The 22373-nt window shown below is 34.5% G+C and overlaps 1 protein-coding gene across 2 annotated transcripts in view; it reads right to left on the bottom strand.

The window, feature by feature from the left end:
* Nucleotides 1–22373, bottom strand: part of LOC149799867 (methanethiol oxidase-like) — a 55357-nt gene that overhangs the window by 4142 nt on the left and 28842 nt on the right. For both annotated transcript variants that reach the window (XM_089959303.1, XM_089959302.1), the window contains 7 exons: nucleotides 21138–21258; nucleotides 18837–19013; nucleotides 18308–18489; nucleotides 15641–15719; nucleotides 13993–14114; nucleotides 3529–3594; nucleotides 1201–1346 (listed from right to left, as the gene is read on the bottom strand). In XM_089959303.1, coding sequence (XP_089815429.1) covers nucleotides 1201–1346; nucleotides 3529–3594; nucleotides 13993–14114; nucleotides 15641–15719; nucleotides 18308–18489; nucleotides 18837–19013; nucleotides 21138–21258 — 893 coding nt within the window. The remainder of the gene's footprint in view (nucleotides 1–1200; nucleotides 1347–3528; nucleotides 3595–13992; nucleotides 14115–15640; nucleotides 15720–18307; nucleotides 18490–18836; nucleotides 19014–21137; nucleotides 21259–22373) is intronic.

Genomic DNA, 22373 nt, shown 5'->3' with positions numbered 1-22373 from the left:
TGCTATAAATGATATGTACAACATTAGAAATCAATCTCACTCAAGGTCTCTTCCATCTGAGGCTGCATGCCAAATCTGACTGAAATGTAACAAATCTTTAAAAGATGTCTTGCAGGCACAAAAGCCAGTAAATGAAACCTCATAACTGTTCTAAATAAGGTTAACTCCCTAAAAGGCAGAACTATGTTCATCAAACAATGTTCATACCAAACTGCATCAGAATATTTTCAATGAATCTTGCACTAATTGCCAGTTAAAAGCACGATTCCATGTGAAGATATGTGGTTATTTTGTCAAGGCTATAACTCTATCCAAAATGGAATTAACATGATAAAAGCTACAAAAGGCACATATTGGGCAAGGAGATGTACAGACAAAATTGCATCATAATATGTTCCCTGGTTCCAGAGCTATACTGGTTACAATGATCAGCTGTAGTAGAGATGTAATATTGATGGAAAAAGGGCAAAATTTCAATCAAAATAAGATCTGAAATAACAGCATGGAGTTGCAGAGTACAAGCATCATCTAATGTAAAGATTTGAAGTTAATTTTCAAAGTCATAACTCTATCTAAAATCTAGCTGATGAGACAAAGCACATAAATAGTATGCCTTGAAAAGGGAATAACTCAGTACTGGATCTAAGACAACTAAACCTTTTAAAAGGCACATTTTACCAACCAGATGGCATCCAATTTTTATGTGTATAGGTTGCAGAGATATATTAGTTACAAGAAGTTTCAATGGATGGACAGACAAACTGACAGATGTACAGAAAAGGCAATTACTAAAAGGATCTCATATCTCGATACAGACCCTAAAATCCATTAACATAAACCTTAAAAGTATGATGATGACAGTGACGTTGCAGTAGTTCTTGTAGTAAGCAGCAGCAGCAGTATTAGTATGTGTAGTAGCAGCGGAGACAACAAAGGTGGGACAATAGTGGAAGTTATAAACATTGGGGATGGTAGTAGTAGAAATAGCAGTGGCAGGAGGAAAGATGGAAAGAGACAAGAAATAGTAACAATAGCAGTAATTTTATGGTACAAAAGTTAATGGATGTGTTCACAAATGAACACAATTATTTTGATAAAAATACAAAAGTAATATGTATGTTTTTGGTCATGAAATAATATAAATGTTACAAATAGTCAAAATAGCCACAGTAACACTTATCAATTTTAAAAAGTACTTACTTTGTCATTTCTGGGTAGAACTGTTCATCCCACCTGGCAAACAGGGATGTGGTGACATAAAGCCGTTTTCCATCCAAGCTAAGCTGTATCATTTGTGGCCCTCCTTGGACCCTCTTCCCTTTAACATACACAGGGTCAGGCTGTTCCTGCAAAGAAAAGAATTTAATTAATGATATCTTACACCTTCACTGGTACAAATATGTTAATATTCCTTTGTTTTTATGTCATAACACAAGTTTTAACTTTTATAAGTGTTGCAGTAACTGACTTTTCATTGATTTCAATCCATACTTTACCAATGATGTCATCATCAAATTAACCAATAGGAAATTAACATTGGTTATTTCTGACAAGGTCACTGAATTTTTACTTAACCCTCTATATTCAACAAATTCAGCATGAATAAAACAAAAATGATTTCTTGTTTTGTGGAGAGGAAAAGATATTGTTTCATTAAAGGATTGATAACAATTATATGACCACTCAGGTGGCCTAGTGGTTAGAGCATCCGCTTTAGATGCATGAGGTCATGGGTTTGATCCCTTACCAAATATACCAAAGACTTATAAAAATGGTACAGACGGCTGTCTCGCTTGGCACTCAGCAATAAGAGGTTAGTGTTAGGACTGGTTGGTTTTTGGTGTCTGGATAATGTGATTGGGTGGGGTATGATGATAAATGTCTGCAGCATGATGCCCCAGTGCTAGACATCACTATAAACTGCCACACTGATGATTTTCATCTGTATATCATAAAAGATGCTCTCCTTTGCTTAACGTTTTAAATACCAAACACTGAGACCTGGGAAAGTTAAGCCAGACACACAATTCTACATTTAATTAACCCGATACAGAGTCAGTCCTATGGTGCACATCTGATTAAGGAGAGGTAAAAATTTCTCATTTAAAAACCTTTTCTATTTACAACTGTAGTTCCTGTATGCTGCTTGTGGGCATGCATTAAATATTGCAGTGGACACAAAAATGTGTTGTGTTCATGATCACATTTTTGTGCTGTTTTTAATTACTGATATATAAAATAATATTTCAGGTGTAATATCTAGTAGATGTCATCATTTATGAGAGGAATATTTTTTTTCTACTCATAGTTTTAAAATTGACGAAATCATTATTTTTTCTTTAAATTTAAACTGGTTAGAGCTATTAGTGTTTAATTATAAAACCAAAGTGTAATCGACTAATACCTAGCTCTCCTCTGTGAAACAGTTAGCAGTATCCATTAACCACTGAAAGCATTTCAATGCACAAAAAGGAAATTTTGACTAAAGTGATCTCGACAAAGAAATGCTGGCCCATTGTCTTGAATTTAAAAAAATTCAATGAATTTTCTCTTTGCATTTTAACATTAACTTTTTGAATTTTTAAATAGCAACTTTTAATCATCAATATATAGCCAGTATTGTGTTGACAGTTAAACCACATACATACATACATATACACACACACACATCCATCCATACATACAAACAGACATGTATACAAACAGACAGATGGACACACACACACACACACACACACACACTCTCACATACATATGCATGTACCTACCTAAATGCATAAGTACCGTTAGAACCTATTGTTATTATCCACCTTTATAAGTGATATTTTATTCAGTTGAAATCCCAGGCTTCAAGTCAACCTTGCAGTGAACGGCCAGTTGTAAAAGTTTAATTCATGAATTACTTTTATTCCACTACAGGTATACTTCCATGAAAAGCAAGCAGGATGTTGTTGACTCATCTAATTTCTATACCCATTCATGTCTACAATACAATGTTAACATGCTGAGGGAAACCGATCACAGTATACAATGCTGAGTCAACAAAATTTAAAGTTTTTACCACTGAATGAAAAGACTGATTCTTACTTTCAACTGCACTGGACAAAAAGGGCCTTTGGAGGAGGCTAGAATGTATATAGTATCAAAGAATCCATGTGCTCAAAACCCTATAATGTGTAACACAGGGACCTGATTTTAAGGTTGTAATACTAACAGAGATGTGTCATATTGTCAAGTTCCAATGACTATAATATAACACCTGATAATAAACTTTCAATACAAAATTTCAACAGTCACTGATAATAATAATGAAAATAATTGAAAGAACAGTTACCAGATTTGAACCAAGTGTTTATATGTGCATCAGCATGCAAGTACTGCTAAACTAAATTAGTAGCTTAATATTTTGCTATAATAACAGAAGTTGCATTTGAAAATCTGTGCATGCATACCACAGCTAACACACTGCTAATTTTTGCACTCCAATATCAAGGCCAAAGAGACTCATTCTGGATTAACAAGACGTACCTTCAGATCCTGATCATCTGTTACTTTAACAGTCCCATCTTTGCAAATACTTCCTCCAAGGAACAACTGTAAATATTATTATGTGAATAATTTTTTCAACTTATGTCCATATATAGTCAATACAGTCAGTCTTTTTCAGGAATAAAATTGAAGTCACTATATCAGAAATGAACAATGCCTGATGAAATATCAAGAGTCTATCAAATGGCAAATCAATGATACAGTCAGACCATTTCTACTTTCTTATAAGTCAAATGCATAATGTGCCAGCAAATCAAGCTTTCTGTTGATTGCTCTACTTTGTAATTGTAATTAAGTGCACTGATCATGACCTGCTGGTGCATTTTGCGATGGCAGACCTGGGTCTATGCAGTCTTCAGTCTGATTTATCTTACTTACAGGTTAGTATCTACAGAATATGGATCCTAAGTTCTGTGGAAAGATTCAAGTCTCAACAAAAAAATTAACACAACAATTTAGATCTCTTTCTGGAGTTAACAAAAACTAAGATGTCACAGATATTATCTACAATAATCATCCTGTGGTATTTTGAAAATAAGTCATATATGATTAACATCATTGTAATGATTGAAACCAAGTCAATGGATATCAACTTCTACATCTGTGTCCAGACCGCTCTGGTGGCCTAGTGGGTAGAGCATCTGCTTCGGATGTGGGAGGTCATGAGTTCAAACCCTGGCTGAGTCATACCAAAGACTTATAAAAATGATACTAACAGCTGCCTCACTAGGTGCTCAGCATTAAGAGGTTAGTATTAGGACTGGATAATGTGACTGGGTGGGACATATGCTACATGTATACAGCATGATGCCCCAGTGCTTGACATCACTAAAAACTGCCACAATGCAGACATCATAGCAATCTGACTGAAATATTGCTAACGTCACGTCAAAAATCTAAATCACACACATAAACAAACATACACACACACACACATACACACTATATCTGTGTCCGAACTGACTGCTTGCATCAGACATAATTCTTTGTTGTATCATGGTTTGCAGCTTGTTTTGCTTTTGTGTTTCAAGGAACAGCATCACATGAATATTATTTATTACATAGGTAACATGCCATGGATGCCAATTCAGGCTGATCCAATGGTAGGATTGGCACCAACCCCATTTTGATCACAAGTCCAGCAGGGGGTCCCAGTTAATCAAGTGGTCTACAGCATTTGCCTTTACCAATTACTGCCTTCTCACCTCTGTCCACATGGGTTCAAATCTTGGACTTGGTCAATGTGTTGTATGATAAAGCTTGCCAGTAGCTTCCTGTGGGTTGCTGGTTCTTACTGGGGTGTTTCTTGGTTCTTTCTCCACCAGTTATACTGGCTGCCATGTTTAGCCTATCTTGCAATGAAAAATGTTTTCAAACCAATAAGCCACCATGGGTTTGAGGCTAAAAATTTGCTATCATTCCTCAGAAACAATAAAACTTAATAAACACAGCAAAAGTCCATGTATGATTTGGACAGTGAAGTGAAAATAAAAGCAATGTTTTAAGTTTGATCTGTACTGGATGCAGACGAACTATATATGAAGTTGTAAAACAATAATTAAATATACAACACTCTATCATTTAACGATGTCCATGGAAGCCTTAGTGTATATGCTCTGACAGTCAGACAACCTTATAATGAAGTACTTTATGCTGTACACATAATTCTACTTTTGATGGACTGAATGGGGATCCATCACCATACCAGCCTTAAAACAGGAACAGTGTTATAATGAAGGACATTACTGTGAGATTGCCTTATAACAGGAATAGTGTTATAATGAACAGCATTATGGTAGGATTGCGTTTTAATAGGAACAGTGTTTTAATGAATGACATTATGGCGGGACTGCCTTATAACAGGAACAGTGTTATAATTAAAGGCATTATAGTAAGACTGCCTCATAACAGGAAAATTTTTTATAATGAGGGACATTTTAGTGAGACTGCCTTCAAACAGGAACAGTGTTATAATGAAGGGCATTATAGTGAGACTGCCTTGTAACAGGAACAGTGTTACAATAAAAAGCATTATAGCGATATAGTGCTATACTCAATGGCACATATTGTGGCAAGTAAAGCTGAAGAACAGTAGTAGACAAATGTATCTGATACTGACTTTTGTTTGTGTTAATCAAATTGTGAAGCTGTGCAAAACTTCTAATATAATGAACATAAATAAACAAAGTTTAGCGCTGAGTAGGTTGCCATTTTGGGCACAATAATCCATATCAGTGCTGTGGGTTGGGATGATATTCTGTCTTACAATCAGGCCTTTAAACATTCATAAAACTTTCAAGAGAAATTACTGAAAACATTTAAATGTAATATCAACAAAGCTATCAGTGTAATATTGGATGAAATGTTTCATTCTATATACTAGCTGAGACCTATAAAGCATTTCTGCAAATTTGCCAAATGTTTTGGATCATGTTGAATTATTAAACTTCAAGAACCCCACTATATACAGAATTATGTTATAAATAAGTGCATAATGATGGAGTGCTATATGATTTTAAACTTTAGAGTTTTTAGTGAATTAATCTTTTAATTAAAATATTTGTCTGTTCCAGGTGAGATAGCTTATTGTCTTTAATTGTCAGTCTGAAAGCCAAACTGGAGCTTGTTATCTGTTTCAGTCTAAATGGAATGTTAGCCAACTGGAGTTTAGTGTCCATTTCAGTCTAAATGGAATGTTAGCCAAACTGGAGTTTAGTGTCCATTTCAGTCTAAATGGAATGTTAGTCAAACTGCTGTTTAGTGTCCATTTCAGTGTAAATGGAATGTTAGCCAAACTAGAGTTTAGTGTCCATTTCAGTCTATATGGAATGTTAGCCAAACTGGAGTTTAGTGTCCATTTCAGTCTAAATGGAATGTTAGTCAAACTGCTGTTTAGTGTCCATTTCAGTCTAAATGGAATGTTAGTCAAACTGCTGTTTAGTGTCCATTTCAGTCTAAATGGAATGTTAGCCAAACTGCAGTTTAGTGTTCATTTCAGTCTAAATGGAATGTTAGCCAACTGGAGTTTAGTGCCCATTTCAGTCTAAATGGAATGTTAGCCAACTGGAGCTTAGTGTCCATTTCAGTCTATATGGAATGTTAGCCAAACTAGAGTTTAGTGTCCATTTTAGTCTATATGGAATGTTATCCAACTGGAGTTTAGTGTCCATTTCAGTCTAAATGGAATGTTAGCCAAACTGCAGTTTAGTGTCCATTTCAGTCTAAATGGAATGTTAGCCAACTGGAGTTTAGTTTAAATTTCAGTCTAAATGGAATGTTAGCCAACTGGAGTTTAGTGTCCATTTCAGTCTAAATGGAATGTTAGCCAAACTGGAGTTTAGTGTCCATTTCAGTCTAAATGGAATGTTAGTCAAACTGCTGTTTAGTGTCCATTTCAGTCTAAATGGAATGTTAGTCAAACTTGAGTTTAGTGTCCATTTCAGTCTAAATGGAATGTTAGCCAAACTGGAGTTTAGTGTCCATTTCAGTCTAAATGGAATATTAAACAAACTGGAGTTTAGTGTCCATTTTAGTCTATATGGAATGTTAGCCAAACTGGAGTTTAGTGTCCATTTCAGTCTAAATGGAATGTTAGTCAAACTTGAGTTTAGTGTCCATTTCAGTCTAAATGGAATGTTAGTCAAACTGCTGTTTAGTGTCCATTTCAGTCTAAATGGAATGTTAGCCAAACTGGAGTTTAGTGTCCATTTCAGTCTAAATGGAATGTTAAACAAACTTGAGTTTAGTGTCCATTTCAGTCTAAATGGAATGTTAGCCAACTGGAGTTTAGTGTCCATTTCAGTCTAAATGGAATGTTAAACAAACTTGAGTTTAGTGTCCATTTCAGTCTAAATAGAATGTTAGCCAAACTGGAGTTTAGTGTCCATTTCAGTCTAAATGGAATGTTAGCCAACTGGAGTTTAGTGTCCATTTCAGTCTAAATGGAATGTTAGCCAACTGGAGTTTAGTGTCCATTTCAGTCTAAATGGAATGTTAGCCAACTGGAGTTTAGTGTCCATTTCAGTCTAAATGGAATGTTAGCCAAACTGGAGTTTAGTGTCCATTTCAGTCTAAATGGAATGTTAGCCAACTGCTGTTTAGCGTCCATTTCAGTCTAAATGGAATGTTAGTCAAACTGCTGGTTAGTGTCCATTTCAGTCTAAATGGAATGTTAGCCAAACTGGAGTTTAGTGTCCATTTCAGTCTAAATGAAATGTTAAACAAACTTGAGTTTAGTGTCCATTTCAGTCTAAATGGAATGTTAGCCAACTGGAGTTTAGTGTCCATTTCAGTCTAAATGGAATGTTAAACAAACTTGAGTTTAGTGTCCATTTCAGTCTAAATAGAATGTTAGCCAAACTGGAATTTAGTGTCCATTTCAGTCTAAATGGAATGTTAGCCAACTGGAGTTTAGTGTCCATTTCAGTCTAAATGGAATGTTAGCCAACTGGAGTTTAGTGTCCACTTCAGTCTAAATGGAATGTTAGTCAAACTGCTGTTTAGTGTCCATTTCAGTCTAAATGGAATGTTAGTCAAACTGGAGTTTAGTGTCCATTTCAATCTAAATGGAATGTTAGCCAAACTGGAGTTCAGTGTCCATTTCAGTCTAAATGGAATGTTAGCCAAACTGGAGTTCAGTGTCCATTTCAGTCTAAATGGAATGTTAGCCAAACTTGAGCTTACTGTCTATCTCATCAAGAATGATTGCCTAACTTTACCTTATTGTCTGTTTCAGTCTGAATGGCCTAAAATCACAATTATTACTTCTGTGTCAGTTACATACCCATGAATATAATCCCAATTCATTTTCAGATCATTTTTCCTAGCTTCATTTGGCAATGATCCTTGGCTTGGATTTGGGCACTCTTGGCATCCATTAGAATAACTGCAATATGGTGTGATTGTCTATGTGTATTTTGGTGACAGTGCACAGTGAGCAATCTGGCATTAACACATGCTTGGAAGTGAAATCTGTGACAAATGGCATATTGTTTTGTTTAAGTGTCAGCCTTTCAAAAATTAGCTAGTTAACCTATTACAAGATCTTCAATATGATTTAATCTAGGATGATACTATGAATCACCAAACAACTGATAAGGATTTAGACACAATGGAATGTTCACCACTGACTATCAAATGCCACTGCCTTCATTAACATAAACATATTTGTGATTCACCATGCCTAAAGGTGACACTACAAAAAGACCAAGGATTGCATGTTGAGCCCATGCTCATAACTTTGGTGTTAACCTTATGACCTTAACACCAAGGTCCAGGGAGCGAAAAAGTGTAAAGCGGAATAAACTTCCTTTGCCTCATGATCAAACTTGGCCAAGTATGAACAGAATCAAGGTGTTAAGGGATCAACCATTTAATGGGGTGAGATGAAGAGATTGGCAAGATTTTATTTAAAGACAGGATTTCTTTTTAACTGCAAAATAATTTATCTGGTTTAACTAATACAATCGGTATAGGTTCTTTTTTTCTATAAAATAGAAAAAGTTTTTTTTTTAATTGTAAATAAAAATGGTTTAAACGGTCTTATTCATTGCCAGAAAATGATGCAATAACTTTGTTTTATCAAAACCCATCTCTGACTTAAACTAACATGAGATGAATTGGGTTGTTCCACTAGTATACTTTTTTCAAATATAAAATAACCCAATGTTCTCTTGTACAGAAAGTACTAGCAAACAGAGTCTCCATAGCTATTGTCAGTCAAGTAAGTACATGTAGTCTGTGTAATTACAGTTGTTTCCTCTGACCATCTTTACTTCTAAATTGCTTCAATAACAATTAACTGTATAAACTGCCCATTGGTGTTAAACATAAAGCTGAATCATGACTGTTTACTGTGTAACAGGCTAAAAGTTAGTCATATAGTGCAGTATCAGGACATATTTCTCTCTCACTCTTTTTTTTTTCTCCATAATATTTAATGGAAATCATGTTCTTTTTTTTCAAACATGATAGTAACAGTTTAGAAGTAAAACAAATTTGTTTTCCCTGTGATTTATCACAATCTGGCAAGATGAAAACTGTAACGAACACCTTAACTAAAATGTCACGCATCATGTTGTGAATGAATCACCTTTTCTTCATAACCAGGATTCCTGAGTACAATATGTACTCACTTATAAGTCAAGTCAAACTACAAACTCCACAATTCCAGATCTGCCATCACATAATTCGAAAATCTGGGTCTATGCATTTTTTTAAGAGTTATTAGTAGATCCATACCTGCCATAATACGACATGTCATGCTAAAGATTTTTTACTCCTACCCCCACCAACACAATTGTGTTTTGAAAAACAATGTTTTCAGTAATCTTCAATAGCAAAAATGGCGCTTAAGTACGCATGTTACATGTAGCATGTATGAACAATAAACAGTCCTGATTGGAGCTGATGCAAAATTTGGGGCAGATTAAATATCCACAATTAAGAAGCAAAGAGATCAGGTATAAACCGCCATTTCACATATACTCAATTAGTGTATGAAGACTTCAGTGGGTGAACCCAATGTACTAATCCGCATAAGTAAAGATCATGATGTGGAACAACCCAATGTGCTAATTTGCATATGTAAAGATAATGATGTGGAACAACCCAATGTGCTAATTTGCATAAGTAAAGATAATGATGTGGAACAACCCAATGTGTTAATTTGCATAAGTAAAGATCATGCTGTGGAACAACCCAATGTGCTAATTTGCATAAGTAAAGATAATGATGTGGAACAACCCAATGTGCTAATTTGCATAAGTAAAGATAATGATGTGGAACAACCCAATGTGTTAATTTGCATAAGTAAAGATAATGATGTGGAACAACCCAATGTGTTAATTTGCATAAGTAAAGATCATGCTGTGGAACAACCCAATGACATGCTATATCCATGTACACCTCTTCCTCCGTAACTCACACACAACAGGGTCCACAAACAAAAAACCACACTATAAAGGAGGGCACAAGTTACCAAGGGACCTACAAAAACTGAAGAATCTCACTTAGACATCTAGAAACCTGGGGGAAGGGCAGGGTTAGGGAACTGTGCTGTTGAATGGGTGAATCATTTTACAATCACATCAATAATAATTTTTAATTATGCACTTTATATAATGAAGTTGTTTGTTATTCTGTTTAAATAACATTTATTTTCAAAATGTCCAACATGTGAAAGATCATTCCAACTGGTTTCAACAGCTATCACATGTACGCAAAAACATCTGTGTATTATGTCACTGCTTTGCGTTTTCTTGATGAGTCTGGTTCCTGGAGTGGTATGTAATAGTATCCTGCCAAATCAGGAGTCAAAGGATTATAGAACTAGACTTTAGTCTAACTGTTAATACACCAACAAACAAGATTCCTTTTTATCAAAAGCAAGCAAAATTTATTCATGAGACAATTATCTATGTTGAATCTCAATATTTCTATTGTTCCATTAGTACAATATTGATGTTGTAATTTCATTGGAAAGTAATAATGAAACTTCTTATCATCCTTAAGGATATCTCTAAGTGCTAGTTCAAGAATTCTCTGAAACTTGTTTGCCCACAATGGACCTTATCTGTCAAACCAAGCTCTTTATTTTATGAAGTATTCATTTCGCTTGGTTGCCTTGCTATCTTTGTGATCAAATGAAGTGAGTTCTCCTGACATATGATTGGGCCACTAGATTTTAAGTTTGTAGGATTTTCGTGCCTTAACATTTCTTTTATTCCACCTCCTTTTTTTGATTCAAAGGATATAATTAAATGATAATACAAAGGAGGCCAGCTTTTAATTCAGTGCAGCAATACAACAAATAACTCCATAAGTCAGATATCAAAACACGGCTGGCACCTAATTAGGTTCTCAAGATCGCAAAGATAGCTGTTATGGTAGATTGAAACATTTTATGTTAAATTACAAGAGGACATATTATATTTATGATGATTAAACTTAAAAGGAATTAAAAGATAAAACTAGAACAAATTTCAACTGATTTTTTTAAATTTAATTTGGATTTATTTATTAAAGTACTGCCTCCACTCAGCATAAGTGACATTTCATTAATCAAAATTTCCTTACATATCGTTAATTGCTGTACTAGGAATGATGTTTGGAAAGAAAATGTTAAAAATTGTTTGACTTACTTTTAAATTTGATATTTCATAATGCTGATTACAATTTCCAGGTCCTATCTACCGATTTTGATGATAAAACAAGCGATATATCAAAATTTCCATTACCAATTTTGATTGCAATTTCGTCAAGTTCACCAAGTAGGGATCAATTTTTGGGGTATTTTCTTGTTTTAAAAAATGGGATCCATGCCTGACCCCACGTTATAAGCGGGTTTGCGAGTTATCAGTGTGCAAGTTATCGACGGAATGGTGTACCTAAATAAAAGTTATCACACATCATTGCCTTGAATGAGAATGTTTATGGCATCTGTACTAATGATCACTGACAAGTTTGTGAATGTTTCTTTGAAATTGGATTTTACTCCATATATGAAATGCAAACATGATTATATGATTATTTACATTGTCAGAATAGTGTAAATTGTGATTCATTTTTAAGGTGATTCAGGAAGCAATTTGCTATATTGGCAAAGCAGGCAAAGTCAAGCAAAATAAATTCAAAATTAGTTGTAGATTTATGCTGTAAAGCACACCAGCAAAAGGACAGGGCATTTAATTCTTTGCAAAACATCTCAACATATGTCATTCCTCTGTATGATGTCTCTCAAAACAGGAGTACCACCTGTATATAATATATTCAACACAATGGACTGAACATTCAAATTAGTTCTCTTTATTATTATCTAAATCCTGTTAAACTATTGATCAAACAATGCTTTTCAAGATGATTTTAGCCATAAAATAGACTGCTTGCAAGGCAATAATAAGCACAAGCATTTGTCTGCACAGTTCATTTGTGTTACGATCAATATTAGACATATGCAATTATTACTGCTGTATTACCTGTAAAGCCCCCATTATACTTAAAAATATTATCCCCTCCCCCTTCCCCCAATGTAATGTTCAGTCCCAAATGTGAAGTATATTCTTATATCTCATTTCCAGACTGCATCAGATACAGTTTTGAAAACACTAACGTTAAGGTCATCCAGCAAAACTCTATTCTGACCAGGATTCACTCAGAGAATCTAGCAGATGATTTGAAAATCAGTATCATCCAGTCTGTAGTGAGTATAGGGATGAAAACTTATGACAAATACATTACCTTCAAACCCCCTATTGAGCTACTGAGAGCAGCAGTGACTGCCTTTAATTTTGCCATCGAATGGATTTTAAAGACAGAAACTAAGATTATGTATTGTTTTAATGTCAGTTGTGATTATGCAAGAGTTTGCAGATATGTGTATGCCGTCGATATTTGACAATACTAAGTATACGAATGAAAACATTTCTTTGTTAAGTATTTTATTGTTGTTGTTGTGGGGTTTAACGCCATTTTTCAGCACAGGATAGGCTATGCATGGTGGCCAGTATTAATGGTAGAGGAAGAACCCAGGAAAACCCTGGGAAAAACCACTGACCCATGAGAAGCTCCTGGCAAGCTTTCTCACATACCCACATTGGCCAAATCCTAGACTTGAACCCATGCAGAGAGAGGTGAGATGGCAGTGATCCATAACAGAGAGCGCTTTAGACCACTCAGCCACTCGGGACCCTTGTAAGACTGTTTTAGGTGCTTTGAACTAAACAGACAAGTTATTTTCTTTTATTCAGATTTAAATTTCCAATCATTTTCCATTGGCTTATATGAAAAGATAACATATTCTAAACTGGATGGCATCGCTCTTTTTTGGTCACATAGTCCAATTCTCCTTGGGACCTCAAAACGCACTTTTTGAATCTCAAAAAAAAAATCAACACTGCATGGAAATATGGCAGGTATATAGATCAGTAGACCAAACAATGAAGATTGTGATCTGCCCATGCAACATGGAATGGCTGAACAGAGTCTATCTTGTTTACAGTTGGACTTGACTTATAAGCAAGTTTAGATGGTATGGAAAAGCTTAACTAAAACCTGAACACCTATATTTCATGTCTGTGACCTTGACCCAAAAGTCAAAAGATAAGTAATGTTTAATGCTTGCTTCATTCAGATGCATCAAAATGTACAAAGAATCTACCAAGTGATTAAGAAATGCCAGAAAATGAAAAACTTTGTCCAAATGTTAAAAATGTTGATGCCACCACTGTTGCCATTGGAAACCTGACTGCCATGCCATGCCAATAATTGCTTCTGCTAGCATGAGCTGGTGAAGCAATGTAGAAGCAGGTCAAAAAATAAAATGGTTGAAAATTGGCACATATGTTTATTCTTTGACTGTTCACACATTCTCTCTCTCCCTCTCTCTCTCTCTCTCTCTCTCTCTCTCTCTCTCACACACACACACACATGTAAAGCAATACTAACCTGGCCAACAAGTTTTGGCTTCCTTCTGTCAGTAATGTCATACTGGCGAATATCCCCATGTACCCAGTTGCTGAAGTACACATACTTGTCATCCAGAGATATAAGAATATCAGTAATTAGACCTAATAATTAGAAAGATTTCTTAAAGAACACTGGGTTCAACATACATAAAAAATTCTAAAACGTTTTTGTTGCACTTCAGAATTTACAAAGAAATGGGTATTTTTGTTTTTAGATTTCTAATAATATGTCAAATGACTAACATGTTTGATACATATAGTCATGTTACAGAGTTTCATTCCATGTTTTGTCACTGGAAAACAATTCTCATACAGAGATATAGTCAACTGATATAACCAATACCATGAAGTACACCAAACCATCTATGTCCTGATATGTGTATTCTGTTCTAATTATCTGGTTATATCTATGCAAAATATCAAGATAAAAATTCACATGATTTAAATATGTACAGCATTTATTTTTTTTTTTATTTTGCTTTTTTTTTAAAGGATACAACTAGCACCTCTGATGGCAACGATGTCTACATACTAAAACACAACCTCAGACCAGCCAACCTGAACAAGATTGTCTCAGTACGGCAGTTGGTTTATTTCAATAAGTTTTGCTAGTTTTCATTAATCAGTAACAAAATATATTGTAAAGCTGGAAAACATGTAATTTAAAATGTGATGGTAAAGTCTGTAAAGTACACATATACTATATTTACCTATAACAGTTGTGTAAACTTCATAACCCTAGATTAATGGACTTGTTGCCATCTCTCAACCTGACATAACTCTTGGAAATATTTTTTGATTTCACATGATGATGGTGATCAAATCACCCACCATGAGACATACTCATATTGAGACGTGATGTCCAAACAACATAAATTATGTCCCAGCCTGATTTTATTCACAGGAATCTGAATATACCTTTTCATTCTTCTGTACTGAATGTTAGCATTTTTTTAAAAAGGTTATTTTCCCCTTTTGTCTTCAACATATATCGCTTGTCGAATGTCTCTTTTTCAAGTTTCTATAATCAACAGTTTGATCATGAGGATGCTTTGCATGAAAAATGTGCACAGTTTAAAGCATCTAAGGTACTAATGTAAAATTAGTCTGGTTCCGTGATTAACTTCGCTAAATCTAACATGTAACCTGGTTCCAAACCAAACATGGATGAGCCAATTATATGCACTTTAGTGCAACAATCTTATTTCTGCAGTTTTGTTTTTATTCCGTAAGTCCATATCTTAAGGGTCATTTTTATAAGAGTTACAGCAAAATCATAGGGGTTGGCCGGTCTGCAAACTCTATGGTTAGCCAGTGAGACGTCACTGCTAGACAATTATCATTAAACTGCAGTGTAATTGTGCATCCATAATGCAATCAAAATTACAAGTGATAGCTTTAGAAAACTGCATGCATTTGGAGACTCTTGTTTAGGTGGATTAACTCTCATTTGAAACCAGCACAGGTCACCAACTCATCTAAATAACAATCAAAGTTGAAATAATCCTCTGGTAACTGCATAAGAACACATTACTTTATAAAATCATTGATTTAACTGAAAAATTCTTTAGCATGACCTCTGATCTCAGCATTATTGTATGGATGAATAAAACATGTACTTAACTTACCAGGCATTACAGGTAGTATCCAGCCCTCCACCTTTTTGGCATTAACGGTAATTACTTTCTCTACCGACCAGCTTCCACTCTTCACATGATGAAGAAAAAAAATGAGTATACTTTCTTTTTCAGTTTATCCCTTGTGTTATCTTACCTTTTTACATTATAGTTGAAACGGATGATGCAATGAGTAAATCAAGTGATACAATACACATACATGTCTGAGTGATGAAATGAGTAAATCAAGTGATACAATACACATACATGTCTGAGTGATGAAATGAGTAAATCAAGTGATACAATACACATACATGTCTGAGTGATGAAATGAGTAAATCAAGTGATACAATACACATACATGTCTGGATGATGAAATGAGTAAATCAAGTGATACAATACACATACATGTCTGGATGATGAAATGAGTAAATCAAGTGATACAATACACATACATGTCTGGATGATGAAATGAGTAAATCAAGTGATACAATACACATACATGTCTGGATGATGAAATGAGTAAATCAAGTGATACAATACACATACATGTCTGGATGATGAAATGAGTAAATCAAGTGATACAATACACATACATGTCTGGATGCATCACAGCTTCACTCTTAGCATTGATGCCAGCAGAATATGGTATAATTATGTAGGAATAAAATGTTTCATGCTTGGGAAAATAAATATAAAGAGATAATTAATTAAAGAAATAGACCATAATATTTGGTACATTAGACTGAAATCTGGAGTCAGAAGTATATTAAATATCTTATCCTTCTCTTTCCATATTATATACACTGTACATCAATTTTAGTGACCTTAAACAATTAACATAATTCTGAAAAGGAAAGAGTTTTTTTTAAACTGACACAAATTGCATCATGAGGACCAATAAGACATCATGAATGGCATCATGAGGACCAATAAGACATCATGAATGGCATCATGAGGACCAATAAGACATCATGAATGGCATCATGAGGACCAACAAGACATCATGAATGGCATCATGAGGACCAATAAGACATCATGAATGGCATCATGAGGACCAATAAGACATCATGAATGGCATCATGAGGACCAATAAGACATCATGAATGGCATCATGAGGACCAATAAGACATCATGAATGGCATCATGAGGACCAATAAGACATCATGAATGGCATCATGAGGACCAATAAGACATCATGAATGGCATCATGAGGACCAATAAGACATCATAAGAAGTTGTAATATGGCCATCCATTCAAGAGGAGTAGTGATAATAATATTTTCAAGCTAGACACTGTTGTGGACAAACTGGACACAGATCAACAACATTTTCTTTCAGGACCAACAATATATATAAGAAATCTTCTGGTGAAACCCCCATGGCAGAATGACAAAGATGGCCACTGTGGCAGACATACTAGATAGTAGATTGTCACTATTTTCATTTAGGACAAAGTATATATCATTAGAAGTAGTCTTGTGAAAACCCCATATCATATGACTTTCCATTCAGAAGAAGTAGCAATAACAAAAATTTAAAGATGGCCACTGTGGCAGATTTATTGGGCAAAAGATCAGCACCATTTTCATGCATGGACCAACCAGACACCATAAGGAGACTAATACTGAAAAACCCATGTTGATATGACCATCCATTCAAGAGGAGAAATGAGAGGAAGATTTTCAAGATAGCTACTCTGGCAGCCATATTGGCCATTAGATTAGTGCTATCTTTATTTAGGACATAACAGACACCATAGGAAGCCTTCTGGATAAATCTCCATGTCAAAATTATTTTCTATTCACAAGATTTTCAAGATAACCACTATGGTTGTCATCATTTGTATCCACAGGAATTTTCCCTGGCTGGGGGCTAGGGATTAAGTCATAATCCAGAATTTGAGGCAAAGCCAAAATCATAGTGCTATATTTAAACAATGCACAATAGATTTTTTAAAATTGGCAACTACCCCCACCACCCACCACCTATATGGACGCCCATAGCAGCCATACTGGACATTGGTTTGGCACAATTTTCATTTAAAACCAACTGGACATCAAATTAATTCTTCTTGTAAAAAACCCTTGGAAACATGACTTTCCATTCAGGAATAGTATCAATAACAAGATTTCAAAGATGGCCAATTTGGACATCTGATCTGCCCCATTTTCATTTAGAACCAACTAGGCAACATATTTCAGTGAAAATCCCATGTTGATATGACTATCCATTCAGGTGGAATAGTCATAACAAGATTTTCAAGATGGTCTCTCTGATGTCCAAATGGTACCATTTTTGTTTAGGACCAACTAGACCCTGGATGAACATATGAGTAAGGTAGTGATATCCAGCTTGCACTAATGGATGGTTTGCTGATGGATAATAGACAATCACACAAAGTGATTCTGCTCTGTGACCAGTACAGAAAAAATCCCAACAATTGGAGGTGGGGGTGGCTATAAAGCTACAAAACTATCAGGTAAACATATTCAAAATAAAAAAATTAGGTAATGGAGAAAAAAAACAAGTCAGATGTCAAATGTCCCTTAGATACTTTTTAAAATTAGAGAAGGTGAATCATATCAGAAATGAAAATGTGTACTGGAGTTTGTAAAGGAGTTGGCAGGTTGTGATGATGGGAAGAAATAATTAATATATAATAAAAATGACTATTACCTCATTCTGGTAGAACCTAAAGACAGTGGAGCTAAGAGCACACCCTACATAACCCTCAGTAGCCTCTGGGTTATGAAGGAATCGAATTTCAAGCGGCAATAAACCCTCGGGCCCTAGATCAACTGTCTGAATTATTTTGTGTTCTTTCCAGTCCCAGAAATTCAGGCAATGTCCATAACCTCCTTTCGATAGGAACAAAAAATAAACAGAAAGGACAAAAATCACATTTTATCCATTAAAACAAGCAAGCAGCTAATCTTTTGATATTTTAAAATCTTCAATAAGGATTTAATCTCCTATTAAGTTTTTCTTATGTTTTCATTCAAAACTTGGAAAATAATTGATAAATGAATGCTACAACCTAACTGATAAAATTGCCTGGATTAAGAACTATGATCAATAGACAGATATATAAACTGAATACAAAAATTGACAGCTGCACAGACAGACAGATACATACATAGATACACAGAGAGACAGACAGACAAATAGATTATATAGATAGAGACAAAGATGGTTAAACCAATACCATTTTCTACATGTGAAGGATCAAATCCTGCACGGAAATATTTGGGTGCACCCCATTCTGTGCTGACCATTATGTTATGCTTTGGCTGGTACCAAAAGTCATACCCAAATTCCGCTGGCTCCTTCTCCCAGTTGCCAATCACATCAAACGTCTCCCCACTGAGCAGAATGAATCCACCTACCAAGAAAGGAAAACTCATCTAATTCTTGAAAAGGACATTTTGCTTTTATTCTTGAACTGTTCATCTTCTCTGTCACTTTCATTCTTCTTTTGTGCTTGTAACAGACTACTTTTCTTAGTCCATGATTTTCTTGTTTTCATTATTTGCCCATTTGTGTAAAAAAAATTTGCCCATACCATAATTAGTTATGTAATAGGGGCCCTGAGTGGCCAAGTGGTCTAAAGTGTTCTCCATTACGGATCACTGCCATATGATCTCACCTCTGTCTGCGTGGGTTCGAGTCTAGGATTCAGCTAATGTGGGTATGTGAGAAAGCTTGCCAGTAGCTTCTCGTGGGTCGGTGGTTCTTCCCGGGTTGGTTTCCTGGGTTCTTCCTCCACCATTAATACTGGCCGCCATGCATAGCCTATCGTGTGCTGAAAAATGGCATTAAACCCCACAACAACAACAAGAACAACAAAGCTACATAATCAGGGACAAAATTAATAGTTATAGAAAATAAGGTCTTTATTTGTGTTTTCAGTGAATTCATTTTTCATTGTAACCATATTTAGTTCAGATGAATTTAATCTAATCATATTCTCCTGTGAAGAATATAATCTTATCTTAAAAAACAGGAAATATGACTAAGTGAACAAAAAATAAATGGTATGAATGGTTATAAAATGATCATATTTATAGGTTACTGCATTTGTATGGGAAAATATGAACGAGTTTTTCAAATGGAAATATTGCATGACTTTGGGAGTAAAATATATCCATCCGACAAAATGAGTTCATATTTTCCCATACAAATGCAGTAACCTTTTTATTATATGCTATTTTTTTATTCTACCTAATGCTTAATTATATTAACAAAATACACTGCACGAAACTAAGTAACTGAATGTATGCTGCATTCCAGACTAAATACACAAGCGCATATTCATCATTACACAATAACATTATTACTGCGCACATAACTCTAGAGATAAATTTTAACTTAGTTGCATGCTCGACATAACTTTAAAAATAAAAGCTGTGTCTAGTTAAAATTGAAATTTGGAGTCATATTGTGAAATAATGCGCATTGCAATCACTTTTTCATTTGATCTGGAATTAATAGATTTTTGTATTTTATTCGGTTCTATGAAATTTTGTGATTATGGACTGGATTTATGTGACAATTCCACATGAAAATACATGGGATTGAAGAAGCAAGGGAGAAGCATGTTGACATCTGCAAATATATTTCTGTTTCTGTCATTGAATGTCTGAAATCATAATGTGGGAAAAGTATGAAGTCTTTCAAATGCAATTACCAAAAAGACACTATGGAATTTAATGCTCATTTCATTTTGAGTGTAGTAAGGAGGATGTAATTGCACTTATCATCAAAATTACAGTACAATTTCAAAATATGTAACCAAGATTGAGAACCTGTGACATGGTTCATGTAATTCTGATTTGCAGAACTAAGAAAGTACATTTTGAGGAAATTCAGGAAGTAAAACTAAGTACATTTTTTTGCCATTCTTATCACCAGCTAAAGAAGACAGTATAAGACTTGTTACTTGTATGTTATTTGTAAGGACCCTTTCTTGCGTCTGTTGTATACTGTAGCTAGCCTAAATCCGAAACATTGTATCAACAAAGTTATTGCAGAATGTGCTAAAGCAGCTGGTATGTGGCAGTCCACGAAACATCTGTTTAGTTCATTCACAAACAAATTTCAAGTGCTGGTGTCTGCGTCCATTGTTTGTTTACAACAGAAAGTAGTTCCTTTATACATGTGCATGCAATATGTGTATTTGCATGCGAGTCCAGTATCAGGTAATATTGAACAATTCTGACAATGTAAAGTTAATGGAGACAAAAATGAGCATATAATAATTATATGTATTTAACACCAGAGCTATGCTTTCAACTTAATTGCTTTGAAACGTAATAATATTTTAGGGGCATTGCCATCATGAAATGATGCACTCAAAAGGCAGCTGTCAGAAACAATAATAAAAATAAAAATGATGATAATAAGAACAATAAGTTTCATCATCCACATCATGTAGATATCCATAAGACCTTGTTCCACTAAAAACAGTTCAAGATGACAGTATTCATCATCATTCATTCCGACTGACCTTTGCTGTTCCCCTGGGGGTCTCCCATACAGCTAATCATGATTTGGCCCGAACCAAGACAGTGGGTGGTGTGCGGTGCTCCCAGACCCGTCTTTTCATGTACCTCAATGGGATCCACTATCTGAAAGGAGAAAACAAAATCTGAATCTGTAATTAATGTTAATATCCATAAGTACCGAAATTTTACCACATTCCTTTTGATTCGTGAATCACTTTATAAAAAGGTCTTACACACTCAAATATATATATATATATATATATATATATATATATATATATATATATATATATATATATATATATATATATATATATATGTAATGGATGTAAAACAGTTACAGTACTAGGCAGATCTGTGTAATTTAAAATGATATATTAATATTTGTGACTACACATTGTAGTAGTAGCTTATAACTAGTGGTGTGAGACCTCAAAACACGTTTTCTACTGCGGTCCATTTTCTCTGTCATTAAATGAATAACATGACATTACTTTTGTATTTATTACAGCTACCGGCAATGTAGTTTGATGTGCTTGGTTAAGCATGATAAACTACCATGTAATCAAAATTTAGTGCTTTTTACATTGGGAAAATCAGTCTTGTGTACATAGTTCATGCACAGCAAGATATCATATAATGACTTGAATGAGTATATTTTCTATACAGTTCTAGGCAGAGATGTCACATATACAATGACTGTTTAATTTGTTAGGTCAATGAATGCAATGCAAATCAGCTGATGATGCTTACAACACATCCCTCTGAAAATGGAAACCCCTATGAGGATTTTCATTACATATTTTATTCCCAATATATATCTCTCTAGACATTTTAAAAATGCCAGAACAAAATGCCAGTAAAAGAGCAAAATTGATTTGAAAGATTTAAACAATGTAGAATATACACAAGTTACAAAATTTAACTCCAAAATCACAATATGGCATGTGTGGTTTATTCCATAATTTTCAAAATATAATAATAATAATAATAATAATAATAATAATAATAATAATAATAATAAAAATAATAATAATAATTCTTTATTTAACAAGGGCAGCTCAATTAGAATACAGATGTATCTAGTCACCCTTGAGGCCCTATGGTACTTCTAACAGTCAACATGCATGAATCTTACTAGCAATATGTGTAGGATAAGACAAGTCACAACATTTAAAAAACAGAAGAAATGATCAGCTGATAGAATTAAACATTGCTCTGGACATATCAATTATATT

Source organism: Sinohyriopsis cumingii, chromosome 5 (assembly GCF_028554795.1).
Source record: "Sinohyriopsis cumingii isolate HCF-2022 chromosome 5, ASM2855479v2, whole genome shotgun sequence".
NCBI classification, from domain to species: domain Eukaryota; kingdom Metazoa; phylum Mollusca; class Bivalvia; order Unionida; family Unionidae; genus Sinohyriopsis; species Sinohyriopsis cumingii.
The sequence above is the reverse complement of the archived record's forward strand: the minus strand, read 5'-3'. Positions and strand labels throughout refer to the sequence as shown.